General features: G+C 37.5%; 1 protein-coding gene across 7 annotated transcripts in view; it reads left to right on the top strand.

Moving 5' to 3' along the window:
* The window catches only part of CDK14 (cyclin dependent kinase 14), a 599,181-nt gene that overhangs the window by 465,960 nt on the left and 111,900 nt on the right, over positions 1-21,321 (top strand). For all 7 annotated transcript variants that reach the window (XR_008296846.1, XM_027071858.2, XM_027071854.2 and 4 more), the window contains one exon: positions 737-785. Coding sequence is in view for 6 of the 7 variants with exons in the window: in XM_027071858.2 (XP_026927659.1) it covers positions 737-785 (49 nt within the window). In the remaining variant the exon portion in view is untranslated. The remainder of the gene's footprint in view (positions 1-736; positions 786-21,321) is intronic.

Here is a 21,321-nt window from a genome sequence, read left to right as displayed (position 1 = left end):
TGTGAGTTCAAGCCTCGTGTCAGACTCTGTGCTGACAGCTCGGAGCCTGGAGCCTGCTTCAGATTCTGTGTCTCTCCCTCTCTCTGCCCCTCCCCTGCTCACAGTCTGTCTCTCTCAAAAATAAATAAACATTAAAAAAATTATTAAAAAAATAATAAGGAGCAGGAGAGGTGTGTGCTACTTTATTGTTTAACATGGTAAAACATATTACATCTTAATTTAAAAATATAATAAAGATGATTCAATGGTGAATGTAAATATACATTGTAGGACATTAGTAGTTTGACTTTGAGCATGTATAAATACCAAGTAGTGTAAGAAAGGAGAACCAGCACTACTGTATTTGGTTATAGATGTCTTCATAGTGAAAACAGCGGCTCTCACTTCACTGATGTGTCAATGTTCTTCAAACTACTTACAGTTTGGAGGTTTGGAATTTGTGTTTCTTTTTCAACTCAATTAAAACTTAGTTATTCTCAGAAATAATTACTAGGAATCAGATTATTAAATAAATCACCCTACACATAAGAAAACAATGCTTCATATTTACAATGTTAATATTTTCCTGTTTTATTCTTTGTAACTGCCTGATCTAAAGATGAAGATGTAGTGTGGCTAGTGTACTCATCACTAAATCAGACGCTATCTTTATAAAAGTTGAGCTTTTTTAAAAAACATATTTGCAAATTATACATCGGAAACAAAGATTGTTTATCATCTTTCTTTTTTATTTCAGAACGCTTTACCCTGTACAGCTCTAAAAACCTTAGGCAAGCGTGGAATAAGTAAGTCCATATACCGTTTATGCTTGTTTTCTCTCTCTTTTTCTCTCAGTTCCTCTCTCAATTTCTAAAGTCTCCAAATAAGTTTGTCTTGACATTTGTTTCATTTGTTCATCCAAATATCCATTTCTCCATTCATTTAACCATTAAACAGTTGTTAAGCCATAACTATGCACCAGCCACCATGTTCAGCCTAAGCCAATGCTGTTATATATGAGTTTGGGTTCTGAGAGCAACGTGGCATTGCTTCGAAATGATAAATCCTAAAATTCACTGGGTTCAGTCTTCTTGTAACTAAATTCAAGAAATATTTTAGCATCAGCAAAATAGCATGTAAGTGCAATTTAATGACTGATTCTAATCTAAATAATGTTGGTGAACACCTCTGAGCAAGATAAAATTGATCTTTCACATTTTTTCAGTTTATCTGTTGTTCCCCTAGGCCTTCTTGGAAAACGAAGTACCTATATTGCTTGAAATGTATGTCATCTGTTTATTTGATTTCTGTTCTCTCATCTGATCTTGTTGAAATAGTTTTATTTATTGGTTTTGAAATTTGATGAAATCTGAATATCTGAGTTTCTCAAGTTAATCATAGGTCTTTTATTGCAAGCCAACCTGTTAGTAAACCATTGAAAGTTGGAAAGCAGAGTAATTGAGTCACTCTTGTTAGTTGTGGATATCATATTTCAAGCATTATGCTGGGGAAAAAGTAACTGGAACTGCTTTGATTTAAAAATTTTTGAAGTGTCATAACAAATTTTTGTCTATGGGGACTTCAGTATTATTGCCTTAGTTTTTACTGTTATGACATATTTAATTTTAGACACCATCAATTATAAAAATAAATAAGAGAAAACCTTTTTGTAATAAAAATGCCTTTAATCGGTATTGTCAGTAGATACAGTGGACAGCTTATTGTAAGGGAACTCATGGAATGAGTACGTGAAACTCTGCAGTGGTTTATTTGAAAGATTTGGCAGTTTATTTTTATTAAATCCATCTTAGAAGAGCACTGGAATAATTATTTTTGTCTAACACAAGGCTTTGCATTTGCCATTTGAAGAGTTAGTTCTTATTATCTGTAGAGTCTCCTCTGGGAGGCATGCCGTCTTCTGGGAACATTCTGTGTGTGTTCCTCACTCTTTTGCCCTTCCACCTCCCCCTCTTTACTGATCAGCGGTCTAACATTTTAATTAAGTGCTTTCATACACCAGATAATATATACAGTATACAGTTCCTACCTTAATTAAAGGATCAAACACATTCTCTCATATTGCTCAAAAAGTTTTGTCCAACCAGGTAACCATTGTATGAGACAATCTTTTATAAAGCAATTGAACTTCTAACCCCATCTTTGAAGTAACAGGAATATCTGCCGAATCTACACGTAGCGTTTGTGGCGAATAGCCTTCAATTTAGAGAACCTCCATTTCCTTCCATCAGAGGGATAAAGCTAGAATGACCTCCAAATTGCCCAGGAAAATAAATGGCAGATCTTATCCACTTAGAATCGTCTACAAAAGATGGGAGAGGGGTGTCTGTAGACAATGCTGAATGATATTTCTTCCGCCATCCTCTTGTGGTTATGACCCCATTCATTTCCACATGGCGCATTTCAGTCGTTCATTTTTGTGACTTGTATTCAGCACCACCTGCCATCACAAACAGTCTAGCATACATGCCCAGGTGAAGGGTCTTTCTCATTCTGCCTTCCATAGTCACTAGTGAGATGCCTCTCAGAGAAGGTACTTCTAGCCATTTACATTAGTCTACTCTGGGAGAAACGAGGTAAAAGAAAAGTAAAATTGAAATAGTATTCAAGCTTTGCATTGCTTCACTTCATTCTGACCACCTAAGACTTGATACTCACTTTTCTCTGAGAGTTGTTCATGTTATAACAAAAGTAGTTAATTTCATTGATGGAAATCAGGATGTAGAATTCTCTGGTATTGACATTTTAGACATTTTAAAAACTATGTGCATCATGCACAATCTCCTTTAAATTTTTCTTAAAAGATGCTAGGTATTTTCTTAAAAGATGCTTTTATTCTTAAGGGCAAGTTAAGAATTCTTCAGAATACGATTTTTCACAAAATAAGAAAACAGTTTTCTCTTTAAGATATAACTTCAGGGATATTTATTAGTTGCATTTTCTATGAACATAGGATTTATAATTTTTCTACCAAAGCCAGGGTCTGAAATATTGAAGGAGAGGCGCCTGGGTGGCTCAGTCGCTTGAGCGTCTGACTCTTGTTTTCTACTCAGGTCATGATCTGTCTCACTGTTCATGGGTTCGAGCTCCATGTGGCGCTCTGAGCTGTCATTGGAACCTGCTTGGGATTCTCTCTGTCTCTGCCTCTCCCCTGGTCATGCACTCACTCTCTCGCTTTCCTTTTCTCTCAAAAACAAATTAATAAAACTTAAATTATTTTTAATAAAAAATAAAATACTGAAGGAAATCTTACATTTTCATGTAAAGTCTTTTTAATGAGCTGGTAGAATTATAGCTAATGTTTTTCTTTTAATCTCTAACATCACATATGCTTTTTAAAAAGAAATTACAAAAGCATTTAATAAACTGGGTCCTACCCTTAGATTACTTTTAAAACATGTTAGGGAAACCATTAAAAGCTGTTAGCTTGAGGTAAGATTTTTAAATTATAAACATAATTTGCTTAGAATCAAGATATTTTTTAAGTCTCCATAAGTCTTATTTTTTGTTGCCTTAAGGAGTTATTTCAGAAAACACTAAGTAATAAAATATCACTAAAAATGTTATAACAATACTACTTTCTGGTATCCCAGTGTTACCTACTGAATCCTTAGAGCCAAGCAATAGCCTCTAGCCCATTAAAACCCAATGAAATTTCCAGAAAACTGAAAATTCAGAGACATTAATTTGTTATTGATTCTTCATCCAAATGGACTTGCGACCTTGCAACCATCATAGACATTTCAACATCCCTCACTTCGGAATGAGCTCTAAGTTCAGAAGAAGAACTGCATTTAAAGACTCGTAAGCAAGTGCTGGCTTTCTCCATCACTACAAACGAATTTGCTTGTCTACAAGCACAATTACGAAACGAGCAATCGGTAAATTCTCATATATAGCAGTAATAGGTTCAAAATAAAGGAAACTAATTTGCAAGAACTAATTTGAATTCAATTTAGATGGGTTAATAGAAGACGGGTAGGTTAATATAAAAAAGTAAGTCACTGCTTAAAATTAAATAGCAATGTATTTAAAAATACATATTAACTCAGCTATTGAAGCTAGTGGATCTGTTAACCTGCCTAAAAGAGTAAGAATTTCTTGAGAAATGAATCCTTGAATCTCTTTGAACAGCTGTAACAAGTGACCCAGTTTATTTGGGGGCCAAGCCTGCCCTAGGTAACGCCAATACAATTCCCTGCTGACTTCGTTTATACCAGTAACCATGGGCATAATTTTATCCTTTGAAGGATTTTTTTAAGTATTCTGGGGAAACAATGCAGTAATGGGAGAAAAATATCAAAAGATGCAGCAGATATCTAAACTCAAAAGGATAATATAAAGAAGAAATCTTAATTACAGGATTGAGATTAATAAATATATATTAATAAAGAAAAGAAAGTACTTTTATTCCCCTATATTGGACATGCATGAATTGCGTGGGCTCTTCCTGTTTAAAAGGGGATTTTGGATTAAAGGGAGACAAATCTTAATTTTATATAAATACATGTACTGTTTTCTGACCTCCTTCAAAACATTCCATTTTATTTCATTGGAGTTATAAAACTCTCCCTATTTTTCTTCCAAATCTCTCTATTTAGAGTTGTCTGACATTGGCATGTATATGCAATCAACCAAGAATTTCAGCCACTTAAAAGATCTTTTATTATTTTGGCTGGAGAAGCAGCCTTAGTATATGCTCTCCAGCAATGTTAAGGGTAGGATTCCAGGAACACATTTGCTTGTTTTGGAACTTTTTAACAGCTGAACAATTTGAGGGGTTTGAACGGAGCAAAAAGAGAACCCAAGATAAACCACCCTGTCACAGAAGACATATTTGGAAAGAACAGCTCATGGTTGATAAAGCAATACATGTCCACAGACTCGAATAGGTGTAGGGCAACCTCATCCTGCTCTCTCCACCTACGTGCTCTGGTTTGATTTATAATCCTCCTTGATAGGTAGGTCCAACTGAATTTATCCTATAAGAATTGAAAGCATTGATTCTTTAAAATGCGTAATAAGTACAGAGTCATTGTAATGAAGCTCCCTTAGTGGAAATGCAAAGATAGACCAGAAGACATTGACCTGCATATATCTGAATGCACCAACAGTGACAAACCCTGACTTAGAAGATTGAAGTGTTTCCTAAATTTGTATTCTTGAACTTGCCTTGAATACATTCTCTCATTCAATGGTTAACTTTCAGAACATATTTTATAGATGACTTGCTAGATCCATGTTACATGTGCATAAAACATAGTCTTTAAAATAATATTTAAAAGAAAAATGTAAACTTCTCTCTGTAATTTATGTTGCTGATTCCCTGTTTTTCTTATGGCAACATCTGACTATGTTCAATTAAGATTTAAATCAGTGCCTTCTCAAGACACCAGAAGCCCTCTTTTTCTACTCTGCCTTATTGTTCTAAGTTGATCTGAAATTTTCCAAAATAAGAATATATTGCAAAGCAAGTTAGAACTATCCATTTCTGTACCAGCTTAACAGTGTGAGAGGAACATAAGAATGGCTTTTGGCACTAGGAGGAGCAGTTGAGCTGAGCCAGATTCTGAAGTCCGTCCTCCACTTCCACATTTTTTTTCATTGTTGATCATTTTTGTTATAAGTCTATTTACTTCAAAGTAACAGTTTTAATTTATTTAGTGCCTGGAGATTTCTTCCCCCAGTATTTCCAAAGAAATTATTCTGTACATTATCAATGCACTTTTTTTAGGCCTGGATATTGGGGTGACATGCTCTACAGCAGACATTTTTGGAATTCCATTCTCTTAACCCCAGGATGAGTTGGAGCTGCAGCTCTTCCCTGCTCGGCTCGTGGATGTGAGCCCAGCTTCAGGAGGCTACAGGGAGTGCAATTCCTCATGACACCCTTGGAAATAGAGTTTGCAACACTTGGATAATCAGATCCACACAGGTGTCTGTCCTGATCTTGGACACCCGTGCATGGTGTTGTTTGGAGGCCCCAAAGCCGCAATTCAGAGGAATTTCTGGGAACATTCATTTTCACAAGAGTGATTCACTATTTCAGCTACTGAAAGCAACATGTAGGTGTGATGTTTACCAGATCTGTTAAGCCCCTTGCCACCTCACAGAGAACGGTTCTTCTAGAAAATTGAAAACTATATTTTTGAAAAGGGAAAGAGGAGTCCAGGTGCTGGTGGGAGTCCTAGAGAGCCCTGAAGAAGACAGTATCAAGGGCTGTCCAGAGATATGGGTTGGGGCAGGTGCCAGGAGGACACAGAGAAAGCTAGGCAAGAGAAAGTTGGGAAATTGCCAAAGGCCCAGACCTGGTTACTAATAGTAGCAATAGCATAGATATGATAACATATAAAACATACATAGTCAAAGGCCTAACATACCCTCCTTGCCCCGTAGTCAGAGTTGTGATGGGGTAGCCATGGTAATTAACACTTGGGCAGCCTTTTGCAATATAGAATTTGCTTCCTTGTATGTTTTCACATCCTCATGTCTTTTTTAACAATCTTGGGAAGTAGTCAGGACACATACTACTATCTCTATATAGCTTGAAAAAAAGAAAACATGCTCAGTGAGGTCAAATGATCGATGCTATGGAAAACTACAACTTGGAATGTATGCCCCAAAGTGAATTTTAGGAAAGAAGTGTCAATTTAATAACCCTTATATTCATGTGGATCAATATCTTATTTGTTTTGTCCTTATTACAATCTTGGTCATGGAGATCTCTTCTGGGAAATGATGCAATTCATTTCCAGTCTGGGTTTTCAGCAGCAAGAGAGCTGGGCTGGAATAGAAATCTGACTTCTTTCCTGGGGAAAGTGTTTGTGGCAGGCTGACCACACACATCAACTCAGGCCTCCCCTGTGCCCACTGCTGGATAATGCACCATTGGGATAAAGGCGGGTTCGTGACAATCTTAAGTGCTAGAGATGACAAGGCCTCCTGGCCACCCATACAGACCCTGCTAGTGACATTAGTACCCTATTCCACACAGCTCCCACTTCCCCCAGGAGGTTATCCTCTGTCATTTTGTGCCATTGCCAGATATCTTGTCCATGTCTTTCTTGTGGTAGCAAAGAATTTGCTATCATTAATAACCCCTGGTGATGGCCAAGGGCAAACCCCGTACTATTCGTTATCCGTTGAGCACAAGTTTTTTGTTCCACTTCTGATAGACAGAAAATATCCATCTTCTCTCTTACTAATTGGCAGTACGTGCCAGGCTTGGGACCTGGCAATGGCTATTGTTTTTCAGCTTTTTAAATGATGTGTTGGATTCCTCATCCCCAAGTACATACTTATGGTGCAGCTAATACCTTCTTTCTGCCATCCAGCTCATTAAGGAATAAAATCCAGCCATGCATCTGAAGTGGCACAGGGTTTCCAGGAGCAGCTGGGCTGCCTGTTTCTGTGAAAGGAGGGCAACACATAGAATTAGGCTTTCTTGAACTGTTTCCCGAAACAGATTCTAGAAGCATGTGTGAACTGAAGTTCTGCTTCTCCAAAATCTAAAACGGTGTGTTTGTGTTCTGTGGCTGCCATAACAAATTACCATAAATATTTTGGTGTAAAACACCACAGAAGTATTATCTCATGGTTCTGTTGAGCTGGAGTTTAGGTGGGCTCAGCTGGTTTCTTTGCTCTGGGTCTCACAAGGCCAAACTCAGCTATTGGTAGGCCTGGGCCCTATCTGGAGGGGTGGAGGAAAAATCTGTTTGCAGGCTTATTTAGACTGCGGGCAAAATTCAGTCCCTAGTGGCCAGAGGGCTGAACCCTCTTTTCCTTACTGGTTGTCAGCAGGAACTCTCACCCAGCAACCAAAGGCCGCCTGTTTCCTCATCACACTGCCCCCTCCTGCTTCAAACCAGTCAATGGCAGGAGTCTTTCTCATTGCTTCGTAACTCTCTCACTTCCCCTCCTGCCCTATCTCTTCTGCCTTCAGTAGGAGAAATTTCTTAGCTTCTAAAGGCCTGCCCGTATTATCCAGGTTAATCTCTCTGTTTTAAGATCTGCAACCTTAATAACATCTGCAGAGTCCCTTTTGCCATGGAAAGTAGCATATTCACAGGCTTCAGGGATTAGTGAGTGGACATCTTTGGGGCCATTCTGCTCTCCACAAGTGGATACTGGGGTTTCCTATTCAGTGATGAGTCATGGGGTAAGGTAGAGCAGAGGGGGCAATCCCAGCCTTCACCAGGTCAGACACAGTCTGTTCCGTCTGATCTGTGACCCATCTAGTGACAAGCACAGATGTCACTCTGACTCTGGTGGCTCCATGTTGCCCGGTTCACATTAGATATCCCCAAAATAAGGAAGAAATCATTTTCTACCTCCTGCATAGAGGAAAAAAAAGAGATTATTCTCCAGAAAGTCCATAGTCTCTGAAATATCTGAAACTTTGGCCTAGCATTTCTGTCCCCTTTAGGTCAGTGCTGTCCAATACAACCTTCTTCATTGATGCAAATCTTCTCTATCTGGACTGCCCAGTGCAGCAGCCACTAACCTCCTATGGCTATTGATCGCCTGACATGTGGCTAGAGTGACTTAGGAACTGAATTTTAAAGTTTATTTAACCTTAATTAATTTAATGTGAATAGCCATAGGTAACTACCATATTGGGCAGCACAGTTGTAGCTCAACATGTAAACTATTCATTTATTTTCAGTGCCCACCAGTGTAGTACAAGTGTGGATGTCTGATGCTTTGGAAAGTCTATGCGTTTGCGTTCTTGGCATTTTGTGCTCAAGTATCCAGAGATCTTCCTTTATATTTTTGCTTCTCACCCCTGTCTTTTATTTGTAAACACTGAGAAAATAATAGCTCTGGGGGGCCCAATAAGTGTAATAAATCTGCAGAGGGACTAGTAAAACTATCAAAGAACATCAAGCAGACATTCCTTCCCCTCCTCCTCCCCTCAAGAAGCCACGCTGTTCCCTCCTGAGGGGCACTGCCTGTTGCAAGTGTCTCTATTCCTTTCTCCTTCTCTGTTCCCGCTCTCTCTTTTCTGTTGGGAACTGCTAGGGGTTAGACACACAGCTCTCTCCCCTTTTTGAACTCCCTCAAGAATTCACCTCTCTGCTGTTGTTCCCGGCCCCCTTGATCTACCCTAACTCTACTCAGAAAATATCATAAAGGCTTAGTTTCCTCTTCACCACATAGGAGATGCTATTGAGAATCTCCACTTTCTAAATAAGCTTCCCATGGACCCCACGGGTACATATGTTAATTATTCAGCTTCAGAATATTGAAAATTACCACATTTTAAAAAGTGAAACATAAACTGAAATGCAGTTTTCACTGCTCTTTATTTATTTTAAAAAAACTGGATATGAGAAAAACTCAACACTTATTTTTATCATTTCTTTTGGTAAGGAAAATATTTATGAGTTGGGGCGCCTGGGTGGCTCAGTTGGTTGACCGATTGACTTCGGCTCAGGTCATGATCTCACAGTTTGTGAGTTCAAGCCCTACGTTGGGCTCTGTGCTGACAGTTCTGAGCCTGGAGCCTGCTTCGGATTCTGTGTCTCCCTCTCTCTCTGCTCCTCCCCTGCTCCTGCTCTGTCTCTCTCTGTCTCAGAAATAAACAGACATTAAAAAAATTTTTTTTAAAAGAAAATGTTTATGAGTTTAGTGAACCGTCAGCCTCAAAATTAAGATGAACATAAAAAGTCACTGGAGGGGTACCTGGGTGGCTCAGTTGGTTAAGTGTCCCAACTTTGGCTCAGGTCATGATCTCATGGTCCATGGGTTCAAGCCCCACGTCAGGCTTTGTGCTGACAGCTCAGAGACTAGAGCCTGCTTCAGATTCTGTGTCTCCTTCTCTGTCTCCCCTCCCCTGCTTGCACTCTATCTCCCTCTCTCAGAAATAAACATTAAAAAAAATTTAATAAATAGAAAATTTTTAAAAAGTCACTGGAGAAAGAGATGATTTTAACAACATTGTCTTTTGTATCAACCTCACCCACTCCACACTTTTCTTTGGTCAGTTATCATGAAAATTAGGATTGGGCAAACCTCATTATATGGGGAGACTTTCTATAAAACTGGGCACAACTTCCACCAATTGTAAAGATATAGTTAATAGACTATTTATGTTGATGTGTACATCTGATATCTGCTGTGTAGATGATGGTCCTACTGACCTTGTAAGAAAGAATACACAGTCAATAAATACTTTTGATATGAACCGAGAAAGAATAGAAAAGAAGAAGGAAGGCTGCAAAAACTCATAGTTGGCCAAATGGGAATAAAATGCCTGAAGTCCATGTGATTTGGCATCACAGGGTTCAAGTTCCAGTCCTAGATATGCTACTCAATGGTATAATGTTTAGGAAGCTCACTAATCAATCTGAGCCCCAGTTGTTTAGTCTTTAAAACCCTTGGCAGGATTATTGTGAGGATTGAATAAAGCATGAGTGTTCATGATGGGGCACCATTGGCCAACATTAGCTTACCTCCCTCTTGTTTCTCAGCACACCCTGTCCTCCCCTGCCAGTTAGATTGTTTCATTCAGTTTCAAATAAGCAACAGTTCTTGAACATGAGTCCCACTGCTATACAGGGTCCCCAGACATCTTCTGGACTATTTCTTCTACCTTCTTAGGAGCACATGCTGAACTGCTTGGTCACCAAATCATTAAAAAAAAAAATACTTCTTATATAGAAACAAGATTCCCTGATTCTCAGCAGCTCCTTCCTAAGAGTGATATGTTAACAAATAGCATTGTACATAATTAACGTAGAACTTTGATTTATCCTAAGTCTTTAAACACATCTACTAGACAGTTTTCCTAATTATATTGAAAGAAACCCATGGACACTGTTATCAAGTTCAAAGCATCTGTTGGAGCTTTCCTGTCATGCTCTTCATACATGGACTTATAGGTAAGACTACACCAGGTGTGTTAGTTCTGGGTGTCCACTTGACCCAGAGATGAGTGGTGAGACCAAAAATAATTATTCTTGCTGTTTTGGGGTTTTTAATGGGGCGGGTGGACAACTTATCCCTAGAAACATAATGAATGAAGGCTGGGAGCATGGCCTTCATTTGGTACATCTGTCATCACCAAGGAGCAAACCGGTAGGGAATTGCAAAGGTAACTTGGCCTTTTTCTTTCAGACATTGAACCGAGTCCATACCCTAAAGCACAAATCTCATGTTACCTGGTCATATTCATCATGGAAGTGATTTTAATAATAGATTTCATTGTGTCTTTAACAACAACAACAACAACAAAGATACCTTAAAATGCCATAAACAGACAAGGATACAACCCCCAAACCAATTATCCTTTGTCTTATCTAAAAGAGCATTTTTAGATCATTTGGACATTTTGGGGATCGCAAAAGAACCTAGTGGCAGTTTACAGTTGAAGTCTTATATATGTGTGTGGATGTCCTTAATCAGACTATAAATGAGATATAAGTGAATAGAAGTATCAACACAAAGGAACAATATTCTGGCCTTTGTTGCATTTGTCACAGAGCATATCTTTGTGTATCTGTATGTGAGTTCTCTGCTAGACCTCAGCTGTATGTAATCCCTCAAGACTTGATATACAAACATAATGCCAAATAGAGAATTTCCCTTAAATTATTAAAATCTCCCCATAAGTGATTTTCCACTCTTCCTGCAATGGAAAACATTTGATCATAAATTCAATTAAATCAGTCATCATCTTTGTGATGTTTGTCCAACTAAATCCTTTACTGACAATACCAATAAACATACCAGCTGTGTGTGTGTGTGTGTGTGTGTGTGTGTGTGTGTGTGTGTGTGTGTGAGAGAGAGAGAGAGAGAGTGTTTATGGCATGACTGTTGGGGAATAATTGATCTGAAGTCAAGATAAAGGATAGGTCTCATTTCTTAGGCTGTATTTTGACCACTTCACTGCAGCCAAGGTTTAAAAATTAAACTCATAACAGGGATAAAATCATGTATATTCCATTAAATTCATTGGCTTTTATTTTCCAACTTAGAGCCTAGTCTTAATATATTGAGTTTTAGATCAAAACTGGTATACTTTGGAGATGTTAGTGAAAGCTCTCAAACCACAGTAACCACTTTTCTTCCTCTCTCTTCTGCACTTTCCCTCCCTAGTTAAAACAAAAGAAAGTCGACTGTCAACATACTTTTAAGTTTCTCCAGGAAAATTCCATAATAGGACTACAGTACTGTTTATGATTTCTCAGAGTTATGTCAGCTGAAGAAGGTTTATTAGAGGCTTATAAGTGTTGATTGTTTCTCGACTTGATCCTAAAGCTTTCAGACAACTATAACTAACTGCTTCCCCTCATTTTCATTATAGCTTTGCTGCTGATCCTATTAATTTGGATATAACCGAACCCTTAATCATGCAGATCTTTATGTATGTGCATATCCATGTGGCCTGTAGAGGGCAGCATGTTCTGGGGAAAGAAAAAGTGAGATAAGCCACTGATTTTTTTTTTTTTTTCCTTTAGCAAAACAAGTAAGATATCTCTAGTCAGAGCTTTCCCATGCTTTGATTGTCTGCCACTTTAGGTATCTGCTTAGATGGCGGATGTTATTATTGTCTCAGGTACTTTGCAGGCTACTTGATTAAGGGTTACACCAGATTCCATGCCTTTGCCTCTGAATAGAATGGAACACATCATTTTATTTACACATGAATACAAATGTGATTTTCCATTTATCTCTCATTTCTTGTCACCCTTAACTGAAGTTTAGAATTTGAGTTGAATTACACCAGCAGTTGTGATTTTATTTGGTGGTCAAATTAGGCTTTGCTCTATTCCAGAATTCTGCTACCTCACATCTTTATTTTTAGGTTGTGACCCCTGAAAAAAATCTGATGTCTCTTATTATTCTCCCCCAAGAAAGTGAAGAAGATTTCCACAGGAACATCTTCCATCCATCGTGACTTTAGGCTCTTTCTCTTAATGGCCAGCACATTTTTAGAGTAATCACTGACCCAGCCAGACCTCTTCTGTATAACTGCATTCACTAATTTTCTCAACCCAGTCTCTACTTCTCATCTAAAGAACCAAATCTTCCCAGTGTATAAACTACACAATTGCTTTAAATTTTAGAAATTTCTAGGAGTTGCAGCAAATCTTGAAAGGGCATAGAACAGCACTGTGCAATAGATGTTTATGCATTGATAAAAATATTTTATATCTGCACAGTCCAGTATGGTAGCTCCTAGCCACACATGGCTGTTCTTTAACTTAAAATATGGTTAGTGTAATTGAGGAATTGAATTTTTATCTTATTTAATTTTAATTAATTTACATACTCATGTGTGGTTTGTGGTCACCAAATTGAACAGTGCAGAATAGTGCATGAATTCTGATCAGTTCATAATAAATGTTTTACCAGAATATATTGTGAGGTAGATTAGATCTTGTAGCTAAAAGTCTACTACCCAGACTTTTAGTCCCTTGCTTATTCTTTCTCATAGAGCTGTAGGCTTAAATCCACATCCTCAGACTCTGCCCCAGGATTTCTTTCTCTCAGAACATCTGAGAGATTTCCGATTTTCCAATTCTTTGATTTTGTTGAATATTGAGCATATCTCTCTTGGATATCCAGAATGGAGTTTTAAAGGCTGGCATTTCAACAGCACTATTCCTCTGGGCATCTAACATGTCACCATCTCAGTTTGATCACATCGTGATGTCTAGATTTTCTTTTTTTAAATTTTTTTAATGTTTGTTTATTTTTGAGAGAAAGACAGAGCATGTGTGGGGGATGGGCAGAGAGAGTGGGAGACACAGAATCCGAAGCAGGCTCCAGGCTCCGAGCTGTCTGCACAGAGCATGATGCAGGGCTCAGACTCACGAGCTGTGAGATCATGACCTGAACTGAAGCTGGACACTCAACTGACTAAGCCACCCATTGCCCCTAGATTTTCCTAAATATAGAAATAAAATTTAAGAATATGCTAAAATGTGTCAAGCCACAAACAAGCTTATTCCTTAATTTGGAGTGGGCCCCCCACACTCTGTCTCTCTGTATGAAATAATTCTTTACACTGACTAAAAATAAAGCCTGTGCTTGTTCCATCCATTATAAAGTGACCTCGATGTTCTTTTGAAAATTTTCTCGTAAGTTCCCAAGTAATAATTCTTTCAAATGCTTCTGTATTTTTATACACAATGTGCAAATGCATATCTTCAGTTTCCTATATTATACTGATATTGTTGGTTTGAAGACATAAGGAGACTTTTTGTTTAATAGTTTGTATTGTACCACTAGCTTCTGCCTGAAAATACCCTTACCTACATATACCTGGCAATTATAAGTAGTTGGACCCCAGAGAATAATAAATATGCAGCTTTTCAACTTTATTCAGTTATCTTTCTTTTATTTAATATGTAAAGATGGAATTAGTACTCAAGCAAATAACCAGTTCTAACAGTTAAGTCAGTTTGAGGTTTCTTTAAGTCATGGATATGGAATGATAGCCCTTCCATTATAAATCATTTTCCATAAGAGCCAAATGTGGCATTAGAGGCAGGAATAAAGGAATGTGCAACTCAAAGGTTGTGCTCATTTCAGTAAAGATAGCCTTACCTTATTCTGTGCTCCCCATCAAACCACCCTTTATAGCACCCATGCCCCCAGCTCCACAACCTCTTCTACATAATGAGAAACAAAAGAAGTGCTGCTTGGTAGCCACATTTTTCTTTAAGAAACCATCCTCTTGGCGGGGGCATCTGGGTGGCTCAGTCAGTTAAGCGTCTGACTTTAGCTCAGGTCATGATCTCACAGTCCCGGAGTTTGAACTCTGCATTGGGCTCTACACTGACAGCACAGAGCCTGGAGCCTGCTTCAGATTCTGTCTCGTCTCTCTCTCTGCCCCTCCCCTGCTCATGCACTGTCTTTCTCTCCCTCTCTCTTAAATATAAATAAACATTTTAAAAAACATTTAAAAAAAAGAAAAAAAAAGAAACCATCCTCTTGGAAAAGCCTAGGCATCCCTATATCTCAAGTAACAACAGAACAAAATAGGGAGGGATCATGACGTTTCTGTCAATGCTGACAGCTTTAGGACTGGGTTCCCATGCACAAAGCCATTCCCTGCCAGTCTAAGAGTGGTAGGCTTTCTGTTAATGGACATTTGTGTTATCTGCAGAGAAACCATTAGACAGAAGTATCTATTACATAGCAACTATTTCTGTGCTGGGAATAGCCATTTGTAAATTCCATAAACACCTAGGCTATTTGATAATGATGCAAAGATATGCAGATTTATATAGGTACAGAGAGAAAAAAATACAAGGTCAAAGGCAAGGGCTAAGAACTAGGAGAAGACTGTAAAATACCAGTTCTTAACTCTTCTGGAGTTAGAATACACCCTACACATTTGTTGCTAAAAATCACTCCTTAAATTACACACTCTCATATAGGAATAAATGATATCTTTTGATTGAAATATGATATACTTTTTTCTAAAAATTTAAAGATCTCTCCTCTGATGGGTTCTCATATTTGTAGCATTCATCACATCACAGAGTAGAATAAATTATTTTCTAGGGCTTGAACCGCAAAACCAAATCAAACACAAACAAATGTTTTCTCCATGCTAACTTTAGCCCAGGCCACGTAAGAAATTACAGTAATCCCTCTCCAAACACATGTTGCAGTAAGTCAGAATTCTAGTAGCCAACAGTTTGATATTCTACAGTTCTGAGGGCGCTGATTCACATGTTTGTGAGTCACTGTACTTGGGGACCATTTGAACATAAGGGTTGGGAAAAGAAAAAGAGGAATGAGGATGACCAGGTAGAAGACATGCTTTTTACTGTAGTCTTGATAATGTGGATTTGAGGTCAGCAACCAAGTGCCTGCTAGGCGAGAGAAAATCAAGACATACAAAATAGGCCAGGAACCAGTCATGGTGGGCCACAAAATGAGGAAGATATTAGACCGTTATAAAGAGGGAAAACATAGAATAAAGGGGAGATTGACCGAGAGAGGAGTATACCTTGATATGTAACACAACAAACACATTTACAAAATCTTCTTGAAATTAAATCATTCCTGAAGCATATCTATCGAGAAAATGTATCTATCTTTAGGTATGTAAAATGATATTCAACGTATTTTTACTTAAGATGCTCTATCATTGTTTTATTTGATGAGCGTTTTAAAAAATGAGTTGTTTTTTGTGTGTTTTGGTTTGAATTGGCTTTGGTGTAAGTTTATTCATGACCTTGAAGCTTTTATTTTTTCCAGTTGTAAATTTCCCTATGAGGTGTTTTCTACCAAAGGATTTTCAGGGATATAGTCTGATTTAGAGAAAACTTCTTTTACTGCATTTAGTAGGTCAGTTTAATTTTTTTCATGGATGGAACTCATGGAAAATTAACAGGAATGTTTATTATTAAATACTAACAACTGTGTGTGTTCATGGCGCACATGGATGTGCCTATGGCATGCTGTATGCTTTTGTCTGAATTATCTCATTTAATCCCAAAATAACTCTCAAAAAGTTTTCCACGCTTTTCAGATAGGAACATTTAAGCTTCTTTTAGAAAGTTTATTTCCCCTCCTTCGATTATATTGTAGCCTCAAGAGCAAATAAATATATCCCTCATTTGCTGTTTTTTATGTAACAGGGCTGAGACTAGGATGAGGCAAGGAAACCACTCACCTTGGGTTCAGAATTTAAGGTGGCACCAAAAAAGAACTGAGTAATCAAGATAAATAATGTTTTAATGCAGTATTTTAAAAAATCAAAAAGCTGCCTCGGTGGTTCCTATGTCTCCATCCGACAGCCCTTCAGTAGCCCCCCAGTCCCCCAGGTGCATAACCTCTTCCTTCTGAAACACCAGTGCTGGTGAGGTTATAGAGAAGTGGATCCATTTATTTACTGCCAAGGGCACTATAAACCGATAAACAACATGGAACATATAATGGAAATGTGTTAAAAGCTGTAAAGATATTCATTCATGGCACCATCAAGAAATTTGATTTAGGGGTTCCTGGGTGGCTCAGTCAGTTAAATGTCCGACTCTTGATTTCCGTTCAGGTCATGATCTTATGGTTCATGAGATCAATCCCTGCATTGGACTCTGTGCTGACAGCGTGGAGCTTGCTTCGGATTCTCTCTCTCTCTCTCTCTCTCTCTCTCTCTCTCTCTCTCTCTCTCCCTCTCCCTCTCCCTCTCTCCCTGTCCTTCCCCCACTCACTGGCTCGCTCTCTCTCTCTCTCTCAAAATAAATAAACACACACAAAAAAATCTGTGAACTGTGACTGAAATGTAATATACAAGATGAAAACTGTTGTGTTAGAGTGGTAGAATTTGGGGTGATTTTTTTTCTACTTTCTGAAAATTATCTTTAATACTGTCATGGTATTTTAATAAGAAAAATATGTTACTTAATTAGTGTAGAGTTTCTGTTTGGGATAACAAAAGGATTTTGAAATAGACATTGGTAATGGTTGAACAATATTGTGAATGTAATTAATGCCACTGAAATGCATACATGAAAATGCTTAAAATGACAAATTTTAGCATATATATATACAATTTTTAAAAACCTAGACACCTTTTATAATCATCAGCATGGTTCAGTAATCCCCACAGGGCCCCCAGTGATCCCTGTCTTTTGGTCTTTCCACCCTTGGGTAGTCTTTCCCACCTTGTACCAGGTTTGGTCTTGGTGACCAATAGCATAGGGCAGAAGTGATGGCACATTAGTGTTCGAGTTAGGTTGTAAAAGACTTCAGCTCCTTCCTTAGCTCTGACTGCCCCCCTTTCTCTCTAATCACTGGCTCTGCAGAAGCCAGCTGCCATGTCATGTGAACAGCCCTATGAAAAGACCCACATGGTGAGGACCTAAGACCTCTTGCCAACAGCCATGCGAGTGAGCCATACTGGGAGGGGATTCACCAAGCCCAATCAAGCTTCAAATGACTGGCTCTGGACATAAACTTGACTGCAACCTTGTGAGAGATCCTGAGCCAGAATTACCCAGTTAAGCTGCCCTAGGATTCTTGCACCTCAGAAACTGTGATAATAAATACTGATTTTAATTCCCACCTAACTTCTACATCTGTACCCATGAGTATGCAAGAAATACCAATAGTTTTTCCCCTATCCTTGAGGTCTTATTTTCTCCTCTTAATGGAAGTTCTTGGTGCAGGAAACATTGTGAAAACAAGTTTTCTTGTTTTCAAGTATATTAAACAAGTATATTAACAAGTATATTAAAAGGAGAGCTGTGTAGTAAAGTGAAAAAAAAAGATTTCATCCTAGCATCCCAGTATGACAGTCATGAAGCTGAATGCATCACCAGGACTTGACCTCATATAAAATGCCTACAATCGTGTTTTTCCATATGGAGATTTGGTAAAACTAACTATAATATTTAGGGAATAGTGATTGAAAAGTAAATACCCCATGGTTTAAAAAAAAAAAGCATACACCCTCAACAGGAAAAAAATATTTATGGATGTCCAAATTTGTTGGCAGTAATCTTTTTTTCTTCACTAGAGGGAAAACAAAAAGCTAATATGACCTCAATATGAATTTGAGTTTGACTTTCAGGGGTTTAAAGAGAGCTTTTAAAATTCAGGTTTTGAAAGAAAATTTTATCATGTAAAATATATATAAGGTGATAAAAATTGCAAAGCAGTAAAATGCTATATTTGCTCAGACCTATACACACAGGAGTAAACACATCTAACTGATAAAAACTCATTACTTCCAGATTGTAGACTTAGGAGATGTTTTTATTTTCCTTTACTTGTTTCAGGATTTTCTGAATTCTCTAGACTGACTGTGTCTTACTTTTATAATGAGGAAAAAAAAGGTACAAATCAAGCCTTCAGAAGGATGATGCACAGGAGAGAGCATCAGCAGTTGAGGCACATAACATGCTCTGCCCCTGACTTTGCTGTGTGACCTTGGCTGTGCTGCTCCTCCTTTCTGAGCCTCAGTTTCCTCACATGTAAGGAGGGACAGTGATGATCATCTCATGGCTCAGCATGCGGAATAGACAGTGCAAAGAGTCTCTAGCACATAGTAAATGATCCACAAATGCTCTGTCCTCCTTTGTATACTTGCCCACAGTATTTAGAACAAGGCTGTCATTTGCTGGCTGGTCACGTCGTTTGTGATAATCAGGGGGCATCAGATAGTTCAACAGGCAAGTGATTCAGAGTAGAGTCTAGAAGAAACGCTCTGACAGGGAAGATGGGAGGCTCCTTGCAAGAGCAATAAACACTGAAAGATATTTTGACTTTTCTTCGCAAGGATCATCAGGCCCTTTATAAAGGATGTCCAAATATTTGACACGTCTAACCCAATTCTTGTTTTGGACATAAGCATACAGTTCTTTTTCACATCATAATGAAGTCATATATTTTCAAGACCAGATGCAATATCTGCAATATAAAATAAAGAAGCTGAAGTTAGAATCCCCAGAAAATATAGTGTTCATTTGCCTTAACTAAAATTCAACAACCCATAATAAGCTCTGACCTAACCAAATTTTCTTTCGTATTGATTTAAATGGGAGCACTGGTTTTAGTGATTTTCTCTAATCCTAACCATATAATACCCTTAGTCTACAAGATGACATTTTTTTTTTAAGGAATAAGGGAACATCTATATTAGCATGGGTGCTAAATTGTACAGCTTTTACCTTCATTTTTTTTTCTTTTTATGTTTTTCTTAATATCTTGGATCATGTCCAGTCTCTAAGGAAATAAACATGTGAAGTGAGTTCTGTGGAATGTTAACTGTGCTGGTATTTTTCTTTCTTTTATCAAGCCCCAAGATTCACCAAAATTGATATAAATTCACCATGCCTTCTTTAAAAAGCGTAACAGCAAGGCATTCTTCCTGTAGGAGTCAGACTGTAAAAGGTGATTTCCTTTTACTCCATTTGGTTTAAGCCTGTAAAAAGCATTAAGTGAAAAATCTGATATATTTGTTAGGGCATTTATTGCATTACTACGTTATATTTGCAGTTTTCAGTGAAAGGTTTATTGAGAACATAAACTTTGAAGAGGTTTTGTTCAGGATTAAAGATATATTTTTCTTCTCTTTTGGTGAAATAATATCACGCAAAATGATACCTTTCGGGAGCTATTTTTAGCACTGTTTATAGTCAGAGGATGCACCGTTCCATTCTGGTGAAGCAGATATCAGCTTCCAAAACTGCCTCTGATGATGAGATTTGTAACTTCCATAGGGTTTCTGAGGAATAAAAGGCTGTGAAGTTAACCAGTTTCCATTAACTCAATTTAACATAATATAGATGCACCAATAAGTTAAACAGTTTTGCAGCCTTTTGTAGTCAAAATGTTTTTCATACTGTCCATATAATTTGGACTAAATATTTAGAACATATCTATCTGAAATGTAAAACATAAGCCATTGCTAAGGTTTAATATGCATTAATTTTTTATTGTATGCATTAATTCTTTTTATAAATGAAGATTTGAATTTAAACTCCCGATGCAATCTTTTATCATCAAAAATGAGAATTGTCTTTTTCAGAAGAAACAGTGCTATAATCAGTCACTTAGAATTCAGGAAAATTGGATCATCTTTATTGTCTAAATAACATAAATGTCAAAAATGTCACAAGGGTAGAACATTCATTAACAATTTGCTTCACTCTTGATTTCATAAAGACATTTTGAAAATTTCTGAAACAGGTAAAATAATCTGATGATCTATTTAAGCAAGTTATGGTAAGCAAAGGTAAATCTTCACAGCAGTCCTGTGAAGTAGAAGAGAGTTATTAATTTTATCCTGATCTATAATCAGAAGTTGGAAAGGTTACAAGTTGCCTGATGTCCTTGAGCTAACAATGGAATTCCACACAGGGAAGGTCATGTGGTTATGGTTGTGTGGTTATGAAGGTCTAGTGTTTATGATTGGATATAACAATAAACAAAATAACTTGGATGTTGAAAATCAATTCTGTTGAATGCACATCCTTTGGGTTTTGTGGGTATTCTATACTGACTTGTGAGTTTAGAATTTTAAGTATTCTGTAAGTTTTATCCTTCTGTTTACAAGGGTTAGTTATTATTAGTATATTTTTACTCATTTCTTTTATTGAAATAAAGTATCCTTTTCTCTCATGTCCTTCAGTCAGAGGATTAAAAAGTAATTATTTGTGCCTCTTCTGCTGTAAACCACATTATTAAAGTAAAATACTCAACAAAAGCATAGAATCATATAATCACTAGTCCACTAAAACTATGAATCTTTTCTAAAACATAACTGAGGTACAAGTATAATGCCTGACAGGTTTGTACCATTCCTATAGAAGAAAAATGTCAATGTTTGGTGAGCTCTAACAAATCTTAGAAAAA

This window comes from Acinonyx jubatus, chromosome A2 (genome assembly GCF_027475565.1).
Source record: "Acinonyx jubatus isolate Ajub_Pintada_27869175 chromosome A2, VMU_Ajub_asm_v1.0, whole genome shotgun sequence".
Taxonomy (NCBI): Eukaryota; Metazoa; Chordata; class Mammalia; order Carnivora; family Felidae; genus Acinonyx; species Acinonyx jubatus.
Note: the sequence above shows the minus strand (reverse complement) of the source record. Positions and strands in the feature narration are given on the sequence as shown.